Genomic DNA, 23,742 nt, shown 5'->3' on the forward strand with positions numbered 1-23,742 from the left:
CACACGACGTAACTTGCGATCAACTTAGTAGTTAAGAAGGCTTTGTGAAACGGTGGCCTGGTGTCATAAAAGGTATATATTATATAGTAATATATAAAGTATATAATAATGGTTGTGTGGCATTCTAAACTAGATTTTATGAATTGTAAATGTTTTTTCATATTAATCTAGAACATATGGGATGTACAATAGTTATACAAATCGGACTTGGAATATCTGTGTAAGACCACCTACTGGCCTCCGGCCATCGTGGTAATCTTACACTGACACACCGCGTCATCATGGGATCAATTTTACTTACTATACACGCATAGTACACACGTAACCAATATCTAGCTAAGGTTCAAATTGAAAGTCGCATGAATACGGATTCAATGAAGTCGAATTATTCACTTGCAAGTCTGTAATTTATCAGCCATGTTTCTAAGCGTATTTTTTGGACAAAATTGAACTTAACTGCTTTAAGCGAATTATTATTTCACAATTTCAATTGCATTAATGAAGGAGCAAATAAAATCATATTTGTTTTTGTCTCGTAGTTGTACGTATATATAACATTCTCTGTTTTATTTTTTACAGCATCCTCTTTCAACAAACTTATCTTGTAAGTTAGTTAAATGTCTATCTAACTCATAGCTGTCACTATTATTTCTAATATGACGTATATATTCACACACTGTAATACTTGTGAATGTGTGTTTCGGATGTGCACTAGTGATTGGTAAATGAAGATACGTTTCAGTTTTTTAAATATGTTATTTCACATCAAGGATATTATTATTATGGAATCTTTCACCTTTGTACACTTCGGTATCTAAATAGGTCATACTAGAACTAGACACCTCAAATGTGATGTGAATTTAAGTAGAGGGTCAATTTTGTTCGCTATGTTAAAGAAATATTCAACCTGTTTTAATGTGCCTGTGAAGATCATAAAACCGTCATCAGTAGAAACGTTAAAAATACCACAAGTAGAAAAACAACCTTATTGAAGGCCGATAGGACAAAGAATGTCCCACTCACTCCCATTACTAAATATAATCCAATGGTTAAAAACCTTAGTAAGGTTATAAGAAAACGTTGGAGCAATCTGCAAAAAGACAAACAATGTAGTGAAATCTTTACCCAGGTGCCTATCATAGCGTATAAACGTAACAAAAATATCAAAGAATATCTTGCTAAATCAAGGAAAAGGGACCCATGCTTTAATAGTATAACCAAAAATCTCGAAACACTGTTAGTTATTATTTTAATTATAGGCAACAAACTTTCATTAATGTAAATTTAAAAACGGTGTTAAGTCTGGAGATTTATTACGAATGTTGGTTGAAGGAACCACAATTAATTATGATTGATTGTATAATATAACTATAACACAGTTTTCTATACAGTTTGACCATTATGTCCATCCTCATTGGAATAAATTACAACATTGAAACAACAATTATATATTTTCATATCCAAGTATGTATTATATGTTTTACGATTCAATCTTTATCTCGGAGCTTTCCACTATTTACATTGCTATGTCCCTCTTTTACTGTTTTGTTCCATTGTGATTGTATTTTGACGCGTAATTAGCAAAAAAGAAACTTTTTTTAAAAAGTGATCATTCAAAGTCAACAAAGAAGACAATAGGTAACAGCACAGCAACACCATTATATGGCATACCTCATTGGAATAAATAATTACATTGAAAAAAACAATTTTGTATTATATGTAAGTATTCATTATATGTTTTAAGATACAGTCTTTCGTCTCAGAGCTTCTGACTATGTACATTGCTTGTTATGATTACTTTAATTTGTCATACTAATATAACTATGTCCCTCTTTTACTGTTTTGTTCCATTGTTATTGTATCTTGACGCGTAATTAGCAAAAAAGAAACTTAAAAAAAAAGTGATCATTCAAAGTCCACAAAGAAGACAATAGGTAATAGCACAGCAACACCATTATATGGCCTACCTCATTGAATAAATAACAACATTGAAAAAAAAAACAATTTTGTATTATATGTAAGTATTCATTATATTTGTATTATATGTAAGTATTCATTATATGTTTTAAGATACAATCTTTCTTCTCAGAGCTTCTGACTATGTACATTGCTTGTTATGATTACTGTAATTTGTCATACTAATATAACTGTGCCCCTATATTACTGTTCTACTCAATCGTGATTAGCAAAAAAGAAACTTTAAAAAAAAGTGATCATTCAAAGGTAAAAAGGAAGACAATTGGTAACAGGACTTTATACCATATATGTCAAACTCTATTCAATGCATGAATGCAATAATGTATGTATAATATATATTCATGATTGATTTTCTCAAACCGCCCGTAAACGATATATATACAGGTAGACTGTATTGAATATGTCTATTGAACTTGAGATTTACATAATACTGTATACGTTTTGGATGAACATTTTATGATTATTTTCATAACACATCGTTTAAAGGATTTTAAAGCTCGAATATGGATATACTAAAAGATCATATTTCTACTGGATTTTACTTTATTTTACTTTCAATTTTTGTGCTTAACGGAATGAACGTAATAGGTAAGACTTTGATTTACACATCTTAAAGTGATATTTATCAGTATTATCTCAGTACAGTTAAGGATTGTTTTATTTTCTTACTTTTAGTCGTTATATATTGAAAAGATTCATTTAAAATTAAACCTTAAGCTATTGAACCATTGACTTCATATTTTTGACATTTATATATATATATATATATTAACCTCGACACATACTTCACTTAGTTAGGATGTTGTCGTTAGATAATATTTTGACATAAAATGTTTTAATGTAAATAGTTTTGTTATAATAATAATTCAGGTAGTAAAATAGTTAATCTTAATTGAGTAGTTTCATATTTTCATGTCTTGCCCTTGAATAGCCAGCTATACAGTATAGGATTTTCTCATTGTTGAAAGACGTACGGTTGCTCAAAAGATCTTGCATCCACTTCATTAGATAAATGATTTATAATGACATTTGCAGTCATACCACATCTGCTTATTTCTAATAGGTCATAATTATCAAGGTTTAAGTTTTTCATATTAAAATTTTATAAAATAAATACATATTCTCCTGACATAAGATACAAAAACAGATCAAATTCATGACAAAGTAATACATATTGCTTGTATTGCCTTTCGTCATACCAAAGTCGTCATCCCAACTGGGGCATTCAACACAGCGATAAATCAAATCAAACACCTTACTGCAACTGTAATTTTATTCACCACATTTTTCCGTTATGACTCTGTGATTCTTTTTAAATATTCAATCGACTATGATAATCCAATAACTTGGTCTCTAAACATAAACATATACATATATACCTTAATATAACATGACATTAAGGTGTGTAGGTTTTTTTTTCAGAGACAGGTACCTGTGTGATCGGGGTCACAAAGCCAGGAGTCCAATTGTCGTCTTTCTAATCTTTTCAAGATTATGAATTTGCGTTCTTTTTATACGTATTTTTGCGAGTCAATTTTCAAAGTTACATGTCATCAGTGCGCTTCAACTTCGTACTTTATTTGGCGTTTTTAACCATTTTTTATTCGAGCGTCACTGATCAGTCTTTTGTAGACGAAACGCGCGTCTGGCGTTTATATAAAATGTTTACCCTGGTATCTATGATGAGTTTAATTATTAACAATTTGTTAGTTCAAAATTTGCAAACGCTTCACATCTCACGAAAAAAGTTTGATACGAGAACTATAAACAAATAAGCTAAGCTGTGAATTCGAATGCTACAAACACACAGACAGAAAAACTGACGGGTTCGTCGTAATTTTGAACGTTAACTGAGAAAAGCTATAAAATGTGTATGTGTAATGTGTGAAATAAAATTTGGGAATAAAAACAGGGAATGTGTCTAAACAAAAAAGGTCTACCAGTTCAGCGAAAATAAACGTTACACTTAACTCCGAAACATATAGATTATCTATTTGGTACATTAATACAATAGCTTTATTAAACAAAATTGATAGTTATTCATCTTTAAAAAAATCTACACCTTTATTTGGTATATTGATACAATAGTTTTATCAAACAAAATTGATAGTTATTCATTAAAAAAAAACCTACACATTCCGCAAATGATTGACATGTGCTAGTATACATTTAATACTGAATTATTTGAAACCTAACTAAATTACTTACTCGCAATATGTCTAATTAAGTGTGTGCAAAAAAAATCAGTAATACGTTTGCTTTTTTCCTCGGATAATGTTGTATTTTTATTTTATTTTAATCCAAAACTATAGGTATTCTACCAAAATAATAACCAATAACCAGTAGGTAACTATACAAATAAATTACAAAAACACAACCATGAATTCACACGTATAAATATTAAAATATATATAAGACAATATTCTAACATCATTTGTATTATCTGGTCTCAATCTTAAGAGATTTAATATGTACCATAAAGTTGATAAAATTAACCATTTATAAAGCATTTCCAGTATTTAAATTTGTATATGACAAAAGAATATAAAAATCTAAATGTTACTTCATGAGAATATGGGTGTGGTTTACATAATAGATTAATTGATAGTTGGTTTGTTAACGTCCAGTGGCAAATATTACATGCATGTTCAGAACAGAATGGAGAATAATGGTTAAAAACTGCAAAATAAAGGCCAAAAGTTATATAGAATAGAAAAAAGGGAAGAAGAAAAATGTAATTGAGAAATTATTTTTATATTAATGAGGGTTTTTCAATTTTGATTCAATAAAAGCTTGAAAATGTTCCTTGTTTATTAGTAAATGTTTTTTTTTTTTTAAAGTGTGCTAACTTTTGAAAAGAATAAAAATGTATCGTAGCAAGTATGGTCAATTTTTCTTCCAACACCAATTGATTAATACTATTTGAAGTTTCAATTATTTATATATATCTCAAAGTGAACCATAATTATCAGATTGTATCACAATAAGTCATGTAGATGATTTCGATATGAATCGTGTAATCATTATAACCATTCTTTTTTAAATATTAGTTGTTTAATTTTTGCACAGTGGCAAATATTTCACACATATTCAGGACAATAAAATAATAGTAAGGTAATGTAAAGTTTGTTAAACGGCGGAATATTTGAACTGAAGCTTGGAAAATACGGTTTTTGGAAAGGATAAGCCACAAACTGACTTCTCACAAGCTAATAATTAAGGCATTCAGAGAGAGTAACTCCCTCTTTACAATTGACAAAAGATTTCTGATAAGACGTTACTGTGTTTTAATACTAGAACACATAAAAAACACTTTTAACAAATACTTGCAGACAAAAGGGAAAAGTCCATGCCTTATGTTGATTTTGTTTTAAAACTCTATACTACCTATTGAACAAATAACAAAAAAACTTAACTCCAAGGAATATTTAAATCGGAAAGTCCCATATCAAACGACAAAATTAAGAACTCAAACACATCAACCGAATAAAAACAACTGTCATGACGAAGTAATAACACTACTTTTTGTTTTGGAAAATGGTGGATTATACCTGGGTTTTTTTAGCTTACTTAACCTCTCACTTGTATGACAGTCGCATAAAATTCCATTTTATGACAACAAAGTGTGAACAATACAATAAGACATAATAGGTAAACATGTAAAAATATGGATACAGCAGTCAACATTATGTTAAATGAGTAAATAAATCTTGAAAAAGTAGAACAAAATAGCTATATGTAGTCAACAAAAACAAGTAACTAAGAGGTGAACAGATAATTATTGACAGCTATTTGTACCAGATAAGTAGAAAAAAGTGGGAGGGGCTAAAATATAATAAAAAAGAGATCAATGGAAAATATAAATAAAGACTAGGGAAAAAGGGTTTTAAGAATCAGAGAAAAAGATTTTTAGCGAGGAGGGGGAGGGGGTTACTTCATATTAACGGGTATATGCCAGAAAATAAGGGGCATACATTTGCGAGATTTTATATAAAAAATAATCTTGATTTTTTAATAACATTCTATATTAAAACGCATTTACGTTTGATAACTGTATATTATTTTGGGATATGATCTACATTTCATATGATATATATATATATATATACTAATGAGGATCTTACATCATTAATTGCTAATTGTTATATCAAAGTAAATCAATATTCATTTTAAAAGTTCACCTTTCAAATAAGTTCACAAAACTTAAGGGTAGCTGTATATGTATGAAATATGCGTGATGATATAGATTTAGTGCTTTGTTTCCCCTTATATAATCATGAGTCATATTTTGAATATTGTAAATACGTATAGGTCATTCCGGTTCTTGAATTTATAACTATAGGGTATATTAAAATGGATACGTTCTTTGAGGCAAAATTGTCACACCCATACAAAGAATATACCGAGGTTACTCCCGTGGTTTGTTTACTAGTCGTATGCAAACACGTGACAAAACGAATAAAACAAATTGTAAGTCGAACTATTATGTTTAAGTTTAAATTAGTACACTTCTTTTGTAGTGGTATGTATTCCTATATTATATAATGTTTGTCTGAATGTGCAACGAGAATGCACTAGTAATTAGTAAGATTTATATCATAATATTCTTAAATTAGTATATCTATTTATTTTGGTAAGTACATGTGACTCTTTCTAAAAAAAAATAATTGATGTCCAATCATTTTAATACTAGTAACTGTATGCTCAGTTACATGTATCCGTGCTTCAGATATACAGATTATACCGTTGATTTTCCCGTTTGAATCGTTTTATCCTTTGTAGCTTGCTGTTCGGTGTGAGCCTATACTCCGTGTTGAAGACCGTTCTTTGACCTATAACGGTGAAAGGAAATAAACTCATTATAGATACCAGGATTAAATTTTGTATTTATGCCAGACGAACGTTTCGTCTAAAATAAAAACTCATCAGTGACGCTGAAATAAAAAAAGTAAAAAAGGCCAAATAGAGTACGAAATTGAAGAGCATTGAGGACCAAATTTTTTTAAAGTTTTAAAAACAGTCAAGCGCCTCAGTCTTTTAAGTATTAATTTTAATTTTGAAAACTCTTTCTTGAACAGTCTGTTAATTGTAGAGGAAGAAACCAAACAAACACACAAACAAACTAACAACTAAACATACCAGTTGATAAAATGTGTGCCACGCAAAAACAATGTGCTCGCTTAAATTTTCTTTGATATACTATGCTAAGATTTCTTGCGAAACTTTTAAAACAATTGAAACAAGAATGTGTCCATAGTACAAGGATGCCCCATCGCACTACATATTTCTATGTTTAGTGCATGGACCGTGAAATTGGGGTCAAAACTCTAGTTGGCATTAAAAGTAGAAAGATCATAACATAGGGAACATGTATACTACATGTAAGATTCAAGTAGATTGAACTTCAACTTCATCAAAAAATACCTTGACCAAAGCTCTAACCTGATGCGGAAAAGAAGGACAAACGGACGGACGAACGAACGGAACCACTGATCGAAAACATAATGCCCATAATGGGGCATTGAAATAAAAATCCTCCACGTCGTCTTGTGTATGACGAAGTGTGGCATTCGACATGATGTAAATGTTTTGTGTTCACGATTTGTGAATGCTAACTTGACAATCTCGACCACACTAAAAACAACTATTACAACACTTCCCTGGGAGACCTGTTGCAAGGCAATTAAATTAAATAAACCCTCATTTTCAAATAACAGTACAAATCTGTTAATATATATGGTATTGTCACAGGTTGGATTGTTTTATAATAAACATATTTGGTAAATAATTTTATGTATATGTTTGTCATACCATGGAAGTAATTACCATGGAAGTAATAATATATTACTTCCATGGTCATACATTGATAATTTTGAAGTCACTCCCTATAGCATATCTACCATTCAGCCTCAATTTGTTATCTAAGATGTTCACTTCTAATAATGTTAATTATACAAAAGTCTAGATGTTGAAACATAGATTAAAGACTTGCACAACACGAAACCGGTAAAATTATTCAAAAGTTTTTATAATGTAATTCCCCAGTTGAATTTTGAATGCAAAATGATAAAAATGTTACCAAAAAAACAGAGTTTAATATCAATACTATTTGAAATAGAATACGCCTTTTAAATGAAAAATTAATATTTCTGGCAAATAACCAAAATCCCTATATTTTGATTTATACTAAATGGAAATCTGAATTTATAAAATTATTAATGTAGTAATGAATGTCTTCAATCACGAGAAACATATTAAAAAGAAATGTGGGTTTTTTTACACTACAATCCATACTTTTACCCCAAATAAAACATGTCGTTTGATATAAAGGTCTGAGGAACGTGGAGCGAACCCAACGACGCAACTGAAAGTTACTTCTAGTGGTCAATAAACATGCAGTCTTCTACAATAGACTGGAGTCTACATTCTAGAACAAACAATAATATATGAAGAAATTGAATATAAAAACAGTTAACAACCTTTGAATTCTCTTCAATAATACAAAATAGAAAATATTAATGCACACACACATAACATAATATCATAAAGTAACTGTAAAATCATAGTTGTGTACGAATATATGGAAACAAGTGAAACTTTTAAAAGGTTTAATCTAGTTTCAAAACCAGTTTTAATCCACATTTTCTGTATCAGGAAACACCTGTACCAAGTCAGGAATATGACAGGTTTACAAAAATGGATCCATTCGTTTGATGTGTTTGGGCTTTGTTCTTGCCATTTGATAAGGGACTTTCCGATAAGAATTTTCCTTGAAGTTCAGTATTTTTACTTTTTACAACTTTGATAGGACAAGCTTTGATTTTTGAAAATTGCGCAATCAAACCACATGCATCATAAATACTTAATATTTCCATCGCGGAATATGAATTTTCAAATTTTTTTAATTTTAATTCTGGACGCATCAGTAAAAGCTTTACATTGGATTATGAAGACTTCTGGTATTCTGATCTGTAGTTGTTTGTTATCTGTTTTTTTTTCTTTTTCTGTTTTTCAGTGACTGTACTGTCATAAACTTTTTATGTTTTGAAAAAACAAAAGAGTGTCTACCCTAGAAACAGATTCTCTTAACTGCATATGGCAATATCTTTCGGAATTTTGAATCCTCGATGTACTTTATTTTGCCTTTTTTATTCTTTTTTTTTATTCAAGCGACACTGTTGAGACTTTTGTAGATGAAACGTACGTATGGCGAACACATACATGTATCTATAATGATTTAATTGACTTTTAATAAACATTTTGTGTATATATGTAAATGAGTTCTTTAAAAAAAAAACGCTGGGAATGGAACATTCGGGTAATATGAATAAAAGGTGTCTGTTTGATATCAGCGAAAAGACAGTGTCAGATCCATTGGTTCCGGGCGGGGGTTTGGAACCTACTTTCTTTTTATGATCAATGCTTTTGAATAGGGGCATATAGTGAAAACTCCATTTATTCTAGATTGTAAAACACCATTATCCTGGGTTGAAAATCCCCTTCGAAGAAAGGGCTGGATAAGCCTCCGATACAGCAACTAACTTAGAATATGTACACGAACATGATGATAATCGTACTGCATCTTGATGTAGTTGATTCCCTACAGCAGGTTAGTGTCAAGTTATGGGTTTTACTCGCCACACTCATTGACATAAGGATGAGTTAAGCTCAAAGTCAAAACATTATTAATCTCTACTTTTTTTAAGCATAAGTGTATGGGATCGAAATCTTATGGAAAAAAATCATTCCGAAATTTAACGAAACAATACGAAATTTATTAACAACCTTCCATCCTTCTCTCTTTCTTGGCATTTACGATTTGTTCTTGTTCACATCCTTTCCTTGTCTGTTTTATTTTTTTGCAATTGCGTGATTTACTGTTGTACAAAATTCGTAGAATTTTATGAGGAATGAACTCTATTATTATAAGGTTGTTTTTTTTCAGACGCCGCTTGTACTTTACCTGAAGATCTGCGAGGTAGCTCGTGGGAATATAATTACACAGATGTATCAGACAACTTGGATAAATCAAAAACTCTCGTCATCTCAACTACAACGCTACAGAATTCCGTAATCCGTTTAAGCGGTCAGGGGACAACGTTAGACGATTGGACTTGCATAAATAGTTTAAACATCTCTAGCACTGAGGGGGTTGTGGTTTTCAAGTAAGACATATCTATAATTTATTTAATAATTAAACTGTAAAAAATGGAATGACTAAAAATTCTTAGAGGTAAAGTAAATAAGACAGCTACCGAACGTTGAAGGGTATGGGATGTTATCCGCCATAATCATACAATTCTTAATTTGTAAAATGTATTTTTTTTTAATTTGTAGCATGTAATATCTTAATTTGTAAAATGTGTTTTTTTTTTAATTTGTTACTGTATTTTCGTCATTCGTTACATGCATTTCTACATTTCTTAAATTTTGAAAAAAATAACTCAGAATATTGTAAACAATCGTACTATTTATATATAAAGATTGACTTTTATATGCATTTGTGAATGAAATTTCTATATATTTAAAGGTGTAATTCAACCAAATGATAATACGTCACATCCGGCTTTATGCAAAAAAGAGCCAAAAACAAAGGCTCCCTTGTAATTTACAGTTGTAGGAAATTAAACTTGCATTTCAATGCATACAACATGTTTGAGCCATGAACATATATCGTTGTTTGTTTTAAGCACCTTCAATATTTACTTGGTGTTTTATGTAAGCTTGAGGTTACAAAGCTATTAATTTTAAAGCTTGTAAATAGGTATAAATAATGGGTACATGTAATTTATATATCTCAAGTATAATATGTAATAAAATATCATGTGAAATTTTTTCTCGGCATGCTAAGACTTAAAGTTTACTCATGCAGAGCATTTCTTTAATTATAAACAACGATAAATTCTGTATGTTTTCTTTATAAAAGTGCCAATTTAAAAATAACATTTGTTGTAAATAAAAGACTTCGTAACTGGAATTTCCGATAATATTGATGTAAGAGACATTTCTTTGTTTAAGTTATACTATATCAACATGAGGTCAAGGACTGCATGGTCAATGCATGATCATCTAATTATATTGTATGATTGGTCAGTTCTTGAGATGGTAATTAAGATCATATTTCTACATGTGCTCGGACATGCGGTCATTCGCCTTTGTTTTGATAGGGAGAAAAGATCGTTTTTGAGTTTTAACTGAACTCCCTCCTACTACCCTCCCTTTTTAGCGCTATTATAGAGGACATTATTATCTTTAAACATCAATTAATGACAAAATTCGTTGTATTTGTTTATATACTACATGTAGTATATATATATTTTGGTGAGTTATTTTTTCAACTCACTTTTATTTGTCATTTTTATGAATATGTTTATTATGTAAGGGTGTGGCACTTTTTCAACCCCACCTTTGCTCATTAAAGTCATTGTCATTTATGCAGTGCTATTAATTATGATTGTTAAGATGTAAGTTGAATTTTAAATTAATTCCTGAATACATGACATTTTACTCAACTTAACACCAAACATAGCTCAGTCATTTATACAAGGTTTTCTCGTTGTTATCTGTGTCTAGGAACAATAGCTGACAAAAAAGACTAATACGAGTAAAACAATGGTGGGGCAGACAAGACATAACATTTTCCCAAATTTCAATGGCTAAAATCTCGAAAAATAGCACATTGACCCCTATATATTTTTTGCTTTTTTGATTCACTATCCACTATCAATACATGTATATACTAGTTTTATGAAAAGCTATTTATTTTGAAACTCAGTAGCGAACTTCCTGGATATATATTTCAGAAGTGACTCAACCTTTTCCATTGGAATTGGCACAAACTACAGGCTGTATCTATGTATGAAATTTACAAAAGTGACCCCAGATTTATATTACTTTTACCTTTTGTCAGGTATGTAACTTTATTTCAAATTAGACAACACCGAAACAATTCAAAAGTTTTGAAAGTGAGTTGAGCGCAGATACACCTAGGCAAGTTCAAATTGATCTCAAAAACCTTACCGTCACAATCATAGACCACAACGAAGGTTGGTAAAGGGCCAAATACTTGCTCGGGAAATGTTTTGAATAATGAATATAAGGACAGTTTACCCAGAAGGCAATTATTAAAAAACATAGAATAAGTCACTCATTTGCCTGCCATTACTCATTTTTTCTGCCATCACTTGTTTCCAGTAACTCCGGCTTCCGTACTGTACTTACTGTTTTAAGGAATTTTTTTTAATTATACCAGTTCAAAATACAGGTTCTATTCATTTGGAATGGATGTACAAGTACGCAGCCATGTTCAATTATTTTACCTAAGTAAATGGAATTTTAATTATTTTTCTAATCATTATTAAACTGCTATTTATTTTGTGGTGTTTAAATACGCAGTCTCTGTTGCAATTGCTCTACCGTTGTTAAATTCTAAATATTATACCAATTGAGATCGGTCAGGACTGTTTTTTGGAACTGTTTTTTCCACGCATTTGTTGTAACGTCGTAACTGTCGTCACCTTTAGAATTTTAGAGTTGTGCCAGTTCATATCGCAAATTTTAATTTTTATTTTGGCATATCTTTTCAGTCTTTGCGTCGTGTTTTGAAATGTTAAAGCGTCTCTGATGTTAGCTTGAACTGTTTTTTTTTTGTTGTTGTTGAATAAATTTCAAGATTGTGATAGTTTTATAATTAAAATAGATTGACATGATTCATTTTGCATTGTGATCATACTGATGAAGGATATCTGGTATCCGAAATATCTAACACTTGTTTATTTTATTGTTATGTTTGGTGATGTACCCTTTTAGACTGGTTATATATTATATTTTGCAGTGTACTGTATCATAATATGATCCATCGCCCCGTAAGATTTATCGTTCAACTTGGTTATTATACAGTCATTTGATATTGTATATTGTAGTATACACAATCATCGACAACAAGTATTATTAGGGGCAGACATACTCACTCACAAAACATGTACATACACATGCACGCCCGAATTAAAAAAAATATGTCGACTAGGGGTAAAATTATTTAGAATTTAAAAGAAATTAAACATGGAAACAAATGTGTGTTTTGATTAATGTATCTAATTTCAAAACGGACTCGTCTTTAAATTGAAGTTAAATATATAATTCTAGATATGTAAATTCCTTCGAATGATGACGAAAAATATGTTTTCACGCATCGTTGTCAATTTAATGGAATTTAATGCGACTGTCATACAAGTGAGATAATTAGCTAGCTATAAAACCAGGTTCAATCCACCATTTTCTACATAGGAAAATGCGTGTACCGAGTCAGGAATATGACAGTCGTTTAATGTTTTTAAGATTTTGATTTTGCTTTGATTAGGATCTTTTGTTTTGAACTTTCCTCGGAGTTCAGTATTTTTGTGATTTTACTTTATAAATCTTCAAGCATATATAAAAAAATATATGCTTACAAATGTATATATAAATCAAAATACACGTAATTACAAGTGCTGGGTCCAGGGGGCGAATAGGGCGTACAAAACCCTCTCCTTTTGGTCGTCCCAAAGATAAAAAAATATATAATTTTGCTATATAGAAGTTTGTAGTATACAAAATCTTCTAAACACTTTTGCATCACTGCGCTCGGCAGAATATTATATTAAATTTTCGGGAATTAAGCTCTCTTTCAATTTAGCATATGTAACTTTTTTCTTTGAACAGATATTTATGATGTCGTAGACCCGGACGAAAGAACGCTCGCGTTCGTGGATAGTGACAGTCCAGCTGATGATGCTCCAATATGTAGCACTTTCTGTCAGACCGCACAGACACCGAAAATTCGTACATTAAGAAAACCAGGTATGTTATATAGCCTAATGAAAATAATATCATAGATGCTTAACAGGTTTTTGGGTAAAGATTGCATCAAATGCAAGCAAAACCCTATGTTCCTGACTACTATTTTTCTTTCCCGATATCAAAAATTTACCTGTCTCGAACTTTGTGTGGAATCCTCGTGTTTAATCATTTTTCTTGATTTGTTATACTCCTCCCCGTATAGGTATCACACACACTTTGTTTGGAAACAGGGGGTTCTAGCCCAGGATAAAAAGGAGGGCTCCAATCATATGTCCCTATTCAAAAGCAAGTACATGTATAGTAAAAACAAGGGGGGAGGTTGGCACCCCTCTGAAGGAATTACGATGAGATCGTATATGTAGAGTTCGACCCCTTGCTCAACGTTTCATTGCTGATTATTAATGTTGTTGTAAAGTATTACATATATATGGATGTGTACAAGAGAATATAACAGCATATTAAACATAAATAGTCATTTTCTTCAAAATACTTGTTTGTGCAGCATTGCGGGGATGGTGCATCTTTTTTGTCAAATAAGGTTGTTTGCTACGCTGTTTCAAAATAACAAGCTTTTAAAACGACTGTTATAAATTAATATTTTATAAATAAAAGAACTAAAAAATTAGAAAAAAATAAAGGGCCTGTATGCTTGTTTTAGAGATATAAGACATTGAAAATTTGGCGGAAAATAATTCTCTCTAGACTTTTCATACAATAAACATTTGCACCCTTTTTCTTTAAAAAAAATATGAAAAATAACAAGAATTTATAGAATTATTGAATTATAAAAATAAAAAAATACGTTGTAAAATTATGAAATGAAAATTATGGGTAAGCGGGTACATATTTTCATGGTACTACATGAATAAAACCAGAGGATTCCGAATATCTGACAAAAAGCGAATATCCTTAAATCACTTTACTATGTTTCTTAACAGGCACAATGGATACCTTGCCCAGCAGTACACCATTATGTGCGTGTGGCAGCTCTTGCAAAAGTAAAGCTTATTCTATAGGTACGTTTTAAGGGTTAAGGTTATATTAGACTAATCAAAACACTATTGTCACGTGTTGATAGCTATCTTTCGTTGTCTTACGCTACATGCCAGACTTTATGTATAGTACATTACATAGATAAAATCCTCTCCATGCATCCGTCAAACTATGCATTAATAGTATATTCTCAAAATTTCAAAAGCTACAATCTAATGAAAATATGTATTTGCATAATAGAAACAAAGGATAAGGGGTATTCATCCATGATACAAAATCAGAACATGTACAACAACAACAAAAACACACAAAAAGAACAGGAACGGCGCTTTTATTGCTGCTCTTCATCTCATAGTTGCAGTGAGGCATGTTTGATGAATAAAATACGATGAAAAAATACATATTAAGTAAAAAGTTCATGGCGTTAGAATATATATGTGCTACATACAATTATAATTGACAAAGAATGGTAACTGCAATTCAAATATTGCCTAGACTGGTTGCTTTGCTTTGAAAAACCCAAACTTTACTTTTTCAATTAACCTCTATCTAACGGACTAGTTTAGATTTGGAGTAGCCATAATAACTTATACAATAAATAAATAAATGAAAATCAAAAGGAAGGTGAAAAATCTCGAAGTAAACATACAATATTAAGTCCTCTATCATATGGAGTTACATTAAATTTTGTATCTTTAATATACGCTAAACTCTTTTTTTACTTGACAGATTTCAACAAAACTTGGACGACTGTCTTTGTGGCTATAGGACTGGTTTTCAATTTTAATATTCGATAGCTATGAACACGATGGATATAACCAATAGGTACGTATTGATACATTAATTAGCATTCCATATATAAATGCAGAAACATGTATAAGCTACTTTACGAATATAATGTTTACAAGTGCATTCTGCATTATATACACATGACATAAAAATACCATCAATGTTTATTTATTATCTGTCCAATTAAAACGTAAACTCTAATTATATGAACCTTATAAAGAATTTCGGGTTTTAATGCTCTTCAACTTTACATTTCATTAGGACAATTCCATTGACTGTTTTGATTCGAGCGTCACTGATGAGTCTTCTTTAAACGAAATAATCGTCTGGCATACATAATTATAAATGTAGTATCCTTGATAAATTGTGTTTTATCTGTGTGAGATACTTCTGTATATACTTAACGGACAGCATGTTTTCGTGGTACATTGTTACAAGCGGCAGACACAACATATGTTTTGTCGTGGCGCTATGCACAAGCGGTCGATAAAATATATATGTTCTGACGTGGTCAATTGCACGTAGCCGCCGATAGATCATTTGTTCTGGCCTTGAATATTGTATGAAGTGGCCGATAATAAATCTGTTCTGTCGTGGTTAATCGCACGAAGCGGTCGATACAACATCTGTTGTGGCCTTGTACATTTAACAAAGAAGCCGAAACAACAACTGTTCTAGCCTTGTACATTGCACAAAGCGGCCGATGCAAAATCTGTTTTGGCCTTGTACATTGCACGAAGCAGCCACAATAACAACTGTTTTAGCCTTGTTAATTGCACGAAGCGGTCAATATAACATCTGTTCTGGCCTTGCAAATTAAACGGAGCGGCCGATATATCATCTGTGCTGCCTTGTACATTGTACGAAGCGACCGATGGAGCAAATTTGCTGCCTTGTGCATTGCTGAAGCGGCCGATACAACATATGTTTTGGCGCCGTACATTGCAAGAAGCGGCGGATACACCATCTGTTCTGTTGTGGTACAATTCACGAAGCAGCCGATACCAAATATGTTCTGACGCGGAACATTGAATGAAGCAAGCGACACAACATATAATGTTTTGGCGCCGTACATTGCAAGAAGCGGCGGATACACCATCTGTTCTATTGTGGTACAATTCACGAAGCAGCCGATACAACATATGTTCTGAAGCGGTACATTGCACGAAGCGGTTTACCCAACTTCTGTTCAGCAACCAATATGAATCTTACTGTAATTACAACATAAAGCGATATAAATTATAACATCATGTCTATGATTAATCATATCAACACCAGTACACATTTTGCGAACCCTCTTTAACTATTTTTTTTAAATATGGTGTACCTATACTGTACTTATAATCACTCATTATGCTTTGCTGTGACCTCGCTTAGAAATTAATTATTCCAACTGGGCGAAAACTGTGTATGACAGTCGAATGAAATTCCTTTATGGTATGCAGTTAAAATGAGACACACAAAATATATTAGGGTTTTACATACATATGCAGTTTAGAAGTACATATTGCAGCTATTGATGTTGTGCTGACTGTCATTCTGCAAGTTTTTTTTCCCCAAAATCCTGTCATAAGTACATATATTCATTTTTTGTTTGTTTTATTTTATCATTTTAGTTTTGCATATGTAAAGAAATCGTGTGCAACTTATATAACAGTATATTTTTTGTGTTGGTCTGTTTTGTTCGTGACAACCATGGTTGGGTATGTTTTCAAACGAGTCATCAATAATCAACTTCCAAGGAGCGATTCTAACAGCTGAATTTTACTCAGGTAAATGGGGGGGGGGGGGTCTATATTTACATTAATAGGAGGCAAAGCCCGCCCAGTTAAAGTGAATGCTGTTATAACTTTAAACAAGTTAAATGTACTTTTATACAGTGACACAATTTTTCCTATGTTTTCATAATTTTCATTTCAGGCTACAAATGGTGCCAATCTCTCAGACAAGACATATCGGATAAAGTGTATTGGTGAAAAGATTTTCAGAAATATCTCTTCTTAACCAGTATTCTTTCCATCGACATCGTTCATATTGAAAACGAAACTGTAACCTCATGTTTTAATACAAACGTAGAGTATATATATCTCTGCTAGTACGTACGTGTACAAACAGTTGAGATTAACTTTCTTCTAAAATTCATCATTGCTTAATGTCTTTTTTTACAGGGAGTCTAGAAAATCTTTCTAGAGAAGAACAAAATATAATTACATGTATACTGACTGACCTTAAAAACGCAACACTCATGTTGTTGATTTTTTTTTTACAAAATCATGTTTGATTCAGTTTAATTTCTCATACAACTACTATTCATGCTAACCATGCTTCTCTCTCTTTAGAAAAAATCAAAATCTGACTTACCTGTGGTTATTGAACTAACCGGATTTTTGAAGCTGAACGAATTTCTTTAAGCGAAATTTGGAACCCTTAAAAGATTGTCAGTTGTTATAGCTTCGTAAAACAATTCTTTCTTTCCTTGGCCATACATAAATTAGTTAAAATTGTTTCATCTCCATCTTGACAAGACTGAGGAATAAAAGACCAAATCTACCCATACGAATACTGCAAACAGAAAACCGTGAACGTGCTGCAAACATACAGTTTTACTTCAGAAACTCATCTTACTGTTCTTCCGACAACGATACAGGTAGACGGGATTTGTTGCTGACCATCAATGACCAGATCAACATGTAGTGACAATGCAACGTCAATAGAATTTGATAACGCAACGTCATTTGCGAGACATGTTTACGGCCGCAACATCAACTGCTAATCAAATTGCCGAATGCCATTGAGCACAGATCCATGCAATAAATGTTTCCCATAAAATGTAATGCCAATGAATCGGCTGAAGAAAAACATTTGAAGCCCGAAAGTTTCATCCGCATAATTGCCAAAACCCATTGTAAAAGGTGGGAAAACAAAGGAGAAATCAGAAGGTGTAAAACAGAACCCCAAACATGTTAAACAGAATTGGTTGACCTTTCTGGCAATCATTTCGGCGTTTGTTACAGGCAGTTATTGCTTTCGTCGGTGACACATTCATTCAAAAATTTAAAAAGAATAATTTAGTGTTGCGTTATTAAAGTCGGTCAGTATATATGTATCTCACCTTTCAACCATTATAGATGTTTCAAAAATATTTATACTTTTTGAAATTTTAATAGTATAATGATTTCTATCAATTCATCTGTATAGGGATTTTCATTGTATTGTGTAAGAGACTATCGTCTTGAGAATGCATGCAATATTTGCAATTAGACGTTAAGCAATCAAAGAATTTATATAAGTTAGAGACTACATGTGAATTCAAAATTATATGTTAAGTAAAACATGTCTAAATTAATTTTTGATCTATCTATTAATTTGTTATAGTCAACTAAGATTGATTGATTGGTATTTAACGCCTCTTTCAATCAACACTAGTGCGCTAATTTATGGCTGGAAGTCAGTTTTTATAGGCCGAGGAAGCTAGGGTGCCCGGAGAGAACCTTCGACCATCGGTAGGATATCTGACAATCATAATAGAAAGGCAACCGAATTTATAATAGAATTTCTAAACACTCTACTCTTGTGTGCCATATGTCTACAAAAAATTATGTATGAAATATGGATAAGTTGTAATCATGCAATATTTTTTATTAAATCTTTATTTATTTTTATGTAAGGGCATCAGATGTGCCACTTTTATGTGCTTATGTTTATATTTCATAGCTAAGTTAGTCTTAAAAAGAGCCACGTTGAAGACCAACACGGAAAACAAATTATTATAATGCGCATAATATATTATAAAGTGCACACACACTAATATATTGTGCAGACAAAATATTATATATTGTGATCCCAATATAGTAATTGTGCGCCCACTTTATACTTTTTTCGAGCCTTCACTTTTGTCGAAGCGAGATATAGCGATCCTACATTCCATCGTCGGCGGCGTCCACAAATATTCACTCTGTGGTTAAAGTTTTTTGAAATTAGTTTCTTCAACTATCCCGAATTTCTACCAAACTTGGACAGAAGCCTTTTTATGACCAGAAGATGGTATCCAGAAGTGAATGTTGTAAAAATATTTTTCGTTACTTGATTATGTACGTAGTTTTCTTCCAGGTAACATTACATACAACCTGCAGTTAAAGTTCCTGAAACATTTATTAGATTCATAAAGTAGTCGATACACTGGGTTCCGCGTAACCCTTACATTTTTATCTGTATAGACCCCAACATGGCTTCATATTCTAATTCATTTGTGTTAAGCTTCACAGTTGTAGAACAGTGTAAATATCATTTGAATTAAGTCATTCTTTTGCTACGGTCAAATATTATTTTTGTTATTATACGTTATGGTCATGTATAAACTTATGATCTAGTTTGATTCTTAAAATATCAAATTCTTGTTAAATTCCTTTGTACAGTAACAATATTCTTGTGATGCCATCTCCGAAACAATGGTTGTTTTCTTTGCTACTCTGTCTTTCAAATCAAGCATGGCGTAGTTTATTGACGATATCGAGGCTGTATATGGCATAAGGTTGTCAATTGTTGTCTTACAAAAAATAAATAAATGAAGACTGCACCTTGATTTTTTAATTTCCCTCATTGTAAATATACCTTCTTTAATTTGTGTTAATTTTTCTGCTTCTTTTATCGTGCAATAATATTTATTTGTAATCATGAAGTTATTATTATAGTTTTTAAAAATAAAGATAAATATAAACAACCATTATGTTTATGAGAAAGAAATCATACAAGTGTTCATGTCTTGTAATGTGAAGACATATTAGTTGATTGTTGTCGTTTGTTTTGTCCAGTATTGTCCAGTGGCATATATTTCATGAATTACGAGAACAAATTTACAATACATTTAATCCAGTAGGTAGGTTTTCACAGTTAGAAGACCTTAAGATAACGTTACTGAAAACAGGTATGTTTTATAGGGCTAAAAAGTGATTTCAGAAAAAAAACAATGATTATCGTGCCAACGATCGAGAATAAAGGCACAGTCGTGGTAAAATATTCGCAATTAAGGGTTGTCCATTTAATTTTTTGAAAGAGCACTGAGGAAGAGACGTTGCGGTTTAGAAAATGAAATTTGATACATTTTATTATATGTTACATTTTTTTCTGCATGTGGTATGTACATGTAGATAAGAGCAGGTCTGGATCTGTTACCCTTTTAGAGCACATGAGAGGCTTTATGTTGGATCCGTGTTGCTCAGCATCTAGTTTTATATGTTTCCTGTAGACCATTTTTCTTTTTTCGTCCATTACGTTGTCAGTTTGAGGTATTCGATTTATGAGCTAAATATATGTTTGGTGTCTCTTGTATTTCTTCCCTTTTGATTTGTGTCATGTTATGTCAAACAAATAAAAACACGTTGTTTGTTAATTAAAATCTTAAATAAAATATAAAAGTACACACTTCGATTATATCAGGGTACATACATGTAGCATACGAGTATCATACATGGTTACATGTAGGATGTGCTAAGAAAATCGCATTAAAATGCGGACGGCCTAATCTCCCAATGTGTACTGCACTTATTCAAACTTTTAATTAGTTCTTAAAATAGTTGGCAAAATCTCCAGGCACGCCTATACTTTATACTTTTTTCAAAATGTTAATCAATTTTTATAATGAATAACACTTGTATATTTAGGGAGTATAACTTGAAGATTTAGGTTAAAGTCAACAATTTTAACTTTTGGCTATGTATGAATAAATGTTTTGAATACTTATTACAATTCCAAATATTCTGAAACTGTGTTTCAACTGGGAAGTCGACATGTTAAACCCATTTCGAATAAATATAAAATATAATTACTTTTTGTAAAGTCCTTTATTATCAATTACGTTCGAAAAGATCAACTTCGTTTAAAGAAAGACATCATGCATAAAGTATTACGCAATTTTAAAAATACTAAATTATATAATTTCTGACGTAAATGGTATAACCATTTGTTGTTATTTGTTTATGTATCATTGCTCGATCAATGCCAGAAAGAAAGTGAATATTCATTACAGCACATTTATATGAATGATTTTTTAGATAAATCCAATTTAAAATATATGAAGTATATATTAGGTGTAAACAAATAGTCTTCTAACCTAGCTGTGCTAGGAGAGCTTGGTAGATTCCCTTTATATTTTTCAGTTGTATTATCAATGCTAAATTATTGGTTTAGAATAAAGAATATGAAAGATGGTTTACTGTATGATACCTATATATATGTGTAACAAAAACATGTTTAATAATAATATTGAATGCTGGTATTCATCCATACATTTCATTTTTAAAAAGCTGAATATTCATAACTTGGAGGTGAAGCTCAACTTTTTTATCAAGTCAGTTAATCAAAAACTTTGTAATAGTTTTGTAAAATTTTGGAACACAAAAAGAACAGATACACAGAGTAGTAAACTAGATACTTATTTCAAACTTAAAACTTGTTTTTCGAAAGAAATGTATCTATCTTTAAACAATCTTCAATTGAGAAGTGCCATATGTAAAATTAGAATCATGCAGTGCACATGATCTCAAAATAAAACGAGACAGGTATAAAACATTATATATAGAAAGAGATCAAAGGCTTTGTAAGAAATGTACTCTAAATCTGGTTGAAGATGAAAAACATTTTATAACTACATGTAGTTGTCCAGCATACAAAAATGATAAGGAGATATTTTTCGAGGAGATAAACTGTATTTGTCCTAATTTTATACATCTTTCAAATGAGGCAAAATTTGTTTGGTTATTTACTAATGAAAAGTCTGTACTTAAATATTTAGGGAGCTATATTATTACATGTCTAGATGTTAGACGAAATGTTAATTAATGTATGTAATAACAATGATAATTGTAATAATTTTATGGTTCTGATCCTGCCTGGAATTAAATGTATATGATTTTTATAGTATGAAGATATTAATAACATCTGTCTCAACTTTTTTTAATGTTTCATTTTATTATATAAAAATGTTTTTCTGTTACAAATCATGATGTATTGTTTTATGTGTACATGTTATGCTGCCCTTTAAGGGCCTTTGACTGGAATAATAAATATTCTTATTCTTATTCTTATTAATACAAACTGAAACTTATGTACACATATGAACAAATATGTCATGGCAAATTTAAGTCGTATGCACTGCATAACATATGCACGCTACGATATAACATGATATAATTTAAAAGTCAAGTGAACAATCAATGCAATATTCAATAGTAAATTCAAAAAGTACTTGTACACAGCGTTTAATTTTACCATTGAGCATGCACAACCTGATAACATTCAATCTGAACATAAACTGAGATTTTAGGTGCCGAGTGGCCGAACAAGTGTTTCTACAGCAATTCGTGTATCGACATATATACATAAATAAATGCATGACTTTGTTGTATGGTATTATTGCCAATATATCAAATGACGTAGAGGCAGATAATTTTAGGTTACCGTATAGCCTTCAACAATGAGAGAAACTATTACTAAATACATTGTAGTTAGTTATAAAAGATTCGGACATACAAAAAATATCAAACAGTTCAAACGAAAAAATAAACTTCATTAAGGAATGACTGTAATATTGTTTCTGTCTATGAAGAAATAACATCGCAACTTTGATGCACACTGAATAACCCGCGAAGCACATGACAACATTATGTCTATGAGCTGATAAACATAACAACGCCAGCCATACAGAAGAAGCGTTAAATCCAAAATTAAATTATTAGTTTATAAAATTACAAATTACAGAAAACAAATATGATGGACATGAATCAACGACAAATGTATACAATCCTTTAAGGTGGTAGACCTTGGTTCTAGGAGATAACTCTTTAAATCAGTTATGTGTTTGTTAAAGTCAAGTTTCATCAATGTTTTTCAAGCATTTACCTGAAACAGATTGGAAATAATCAATGTAACCTAGAAGCTTAGAATATATTTATGAAATCGGTTGACACAAACGTACTGATGATTTTAAGAGTTATTTCCCTTAACCTAGGTCTACCTCCTTAAGGTACAATCTATATATAACTGGCTATTATTTCAACTTGGAATCATTTTTAATTATGGAATTTGCATAATTTCTTGTGCTTGAAATTTTTATTACATTCCATGTTTGTTCTGTATTGTAATGTTTTG

At 31.1% G+C, this 23,742-nt stretch overlaps 1 protein-coding gene across 1 annotated transcript; it reads left to right on the plus strand.

Annotated features, from left to right (window-relative positions):
- The first annotated feature begins 2,160 nt into the window (after positions 1-2,160).
- LOC139485912 (uncharacterized) lies at positions 2,161-20,317 on the plus strand. Its single transcript, XM_071270580.1, has 7 exons — positions 2,161-2,565; positions 9,923-10,142; positions 11,781-11,887; positions 13,678-13,815; positions 14,754-14,831; positions 15,538-15,633; positions 17,518-20,317. Exons 1-6 carry the CDS (start codon positions 2,481-2,483, stop codon positions 15,603-15,605), a joined length of 696 nt encoding a protein of 231 aa, XP_071126681.1. The 5' UTR covers positions 2,161-2,480; the 3' UTR covers positions 15,606-15,633; positions 17,518-20,317.
- The last annotated feature ends 3,425 nt before the right edge of the window (positions 20,318-23,742 follow it).

Source organism: Mytilus edulis, chromosome 8, assembly GCF_963676685.1.
Source record: "Mytilus edulis chromosome 8, xbMytEdul2.2, whole genome shotgun sequence".
NCBI classification, from domain to species: domain Eukaryota; kingdom Metazoa; phylum Mollusca; class Bivalvia; order Mytilida; family Mytilidae; genus Mytilus; species Mytilus edulis.

Bases quoted from the DNA above. Each gene is read 5' to 3' on its own strand.
- LOC139485912 (XM_071270580.1), top strand. From the start codon at position 2,481: ATGGATATACTAAAAGATCATATTTCTACTGGATTTTACTTTATTTTA. The intron at 13,816-14,753 runs GTATGTTATATA...GTTTCTTAACAG, and splicing joins TCGTACATTAAGAAAACCAG to GCACAATGGATACCTTGCCC. The intron at 14,832-15,537 runs GTACGTTTTAAG...TTTACTTGACAG, and splicing joins AAGTAAAGCTTATTCTATAG to ATTTCAACAAAACTTGGACG.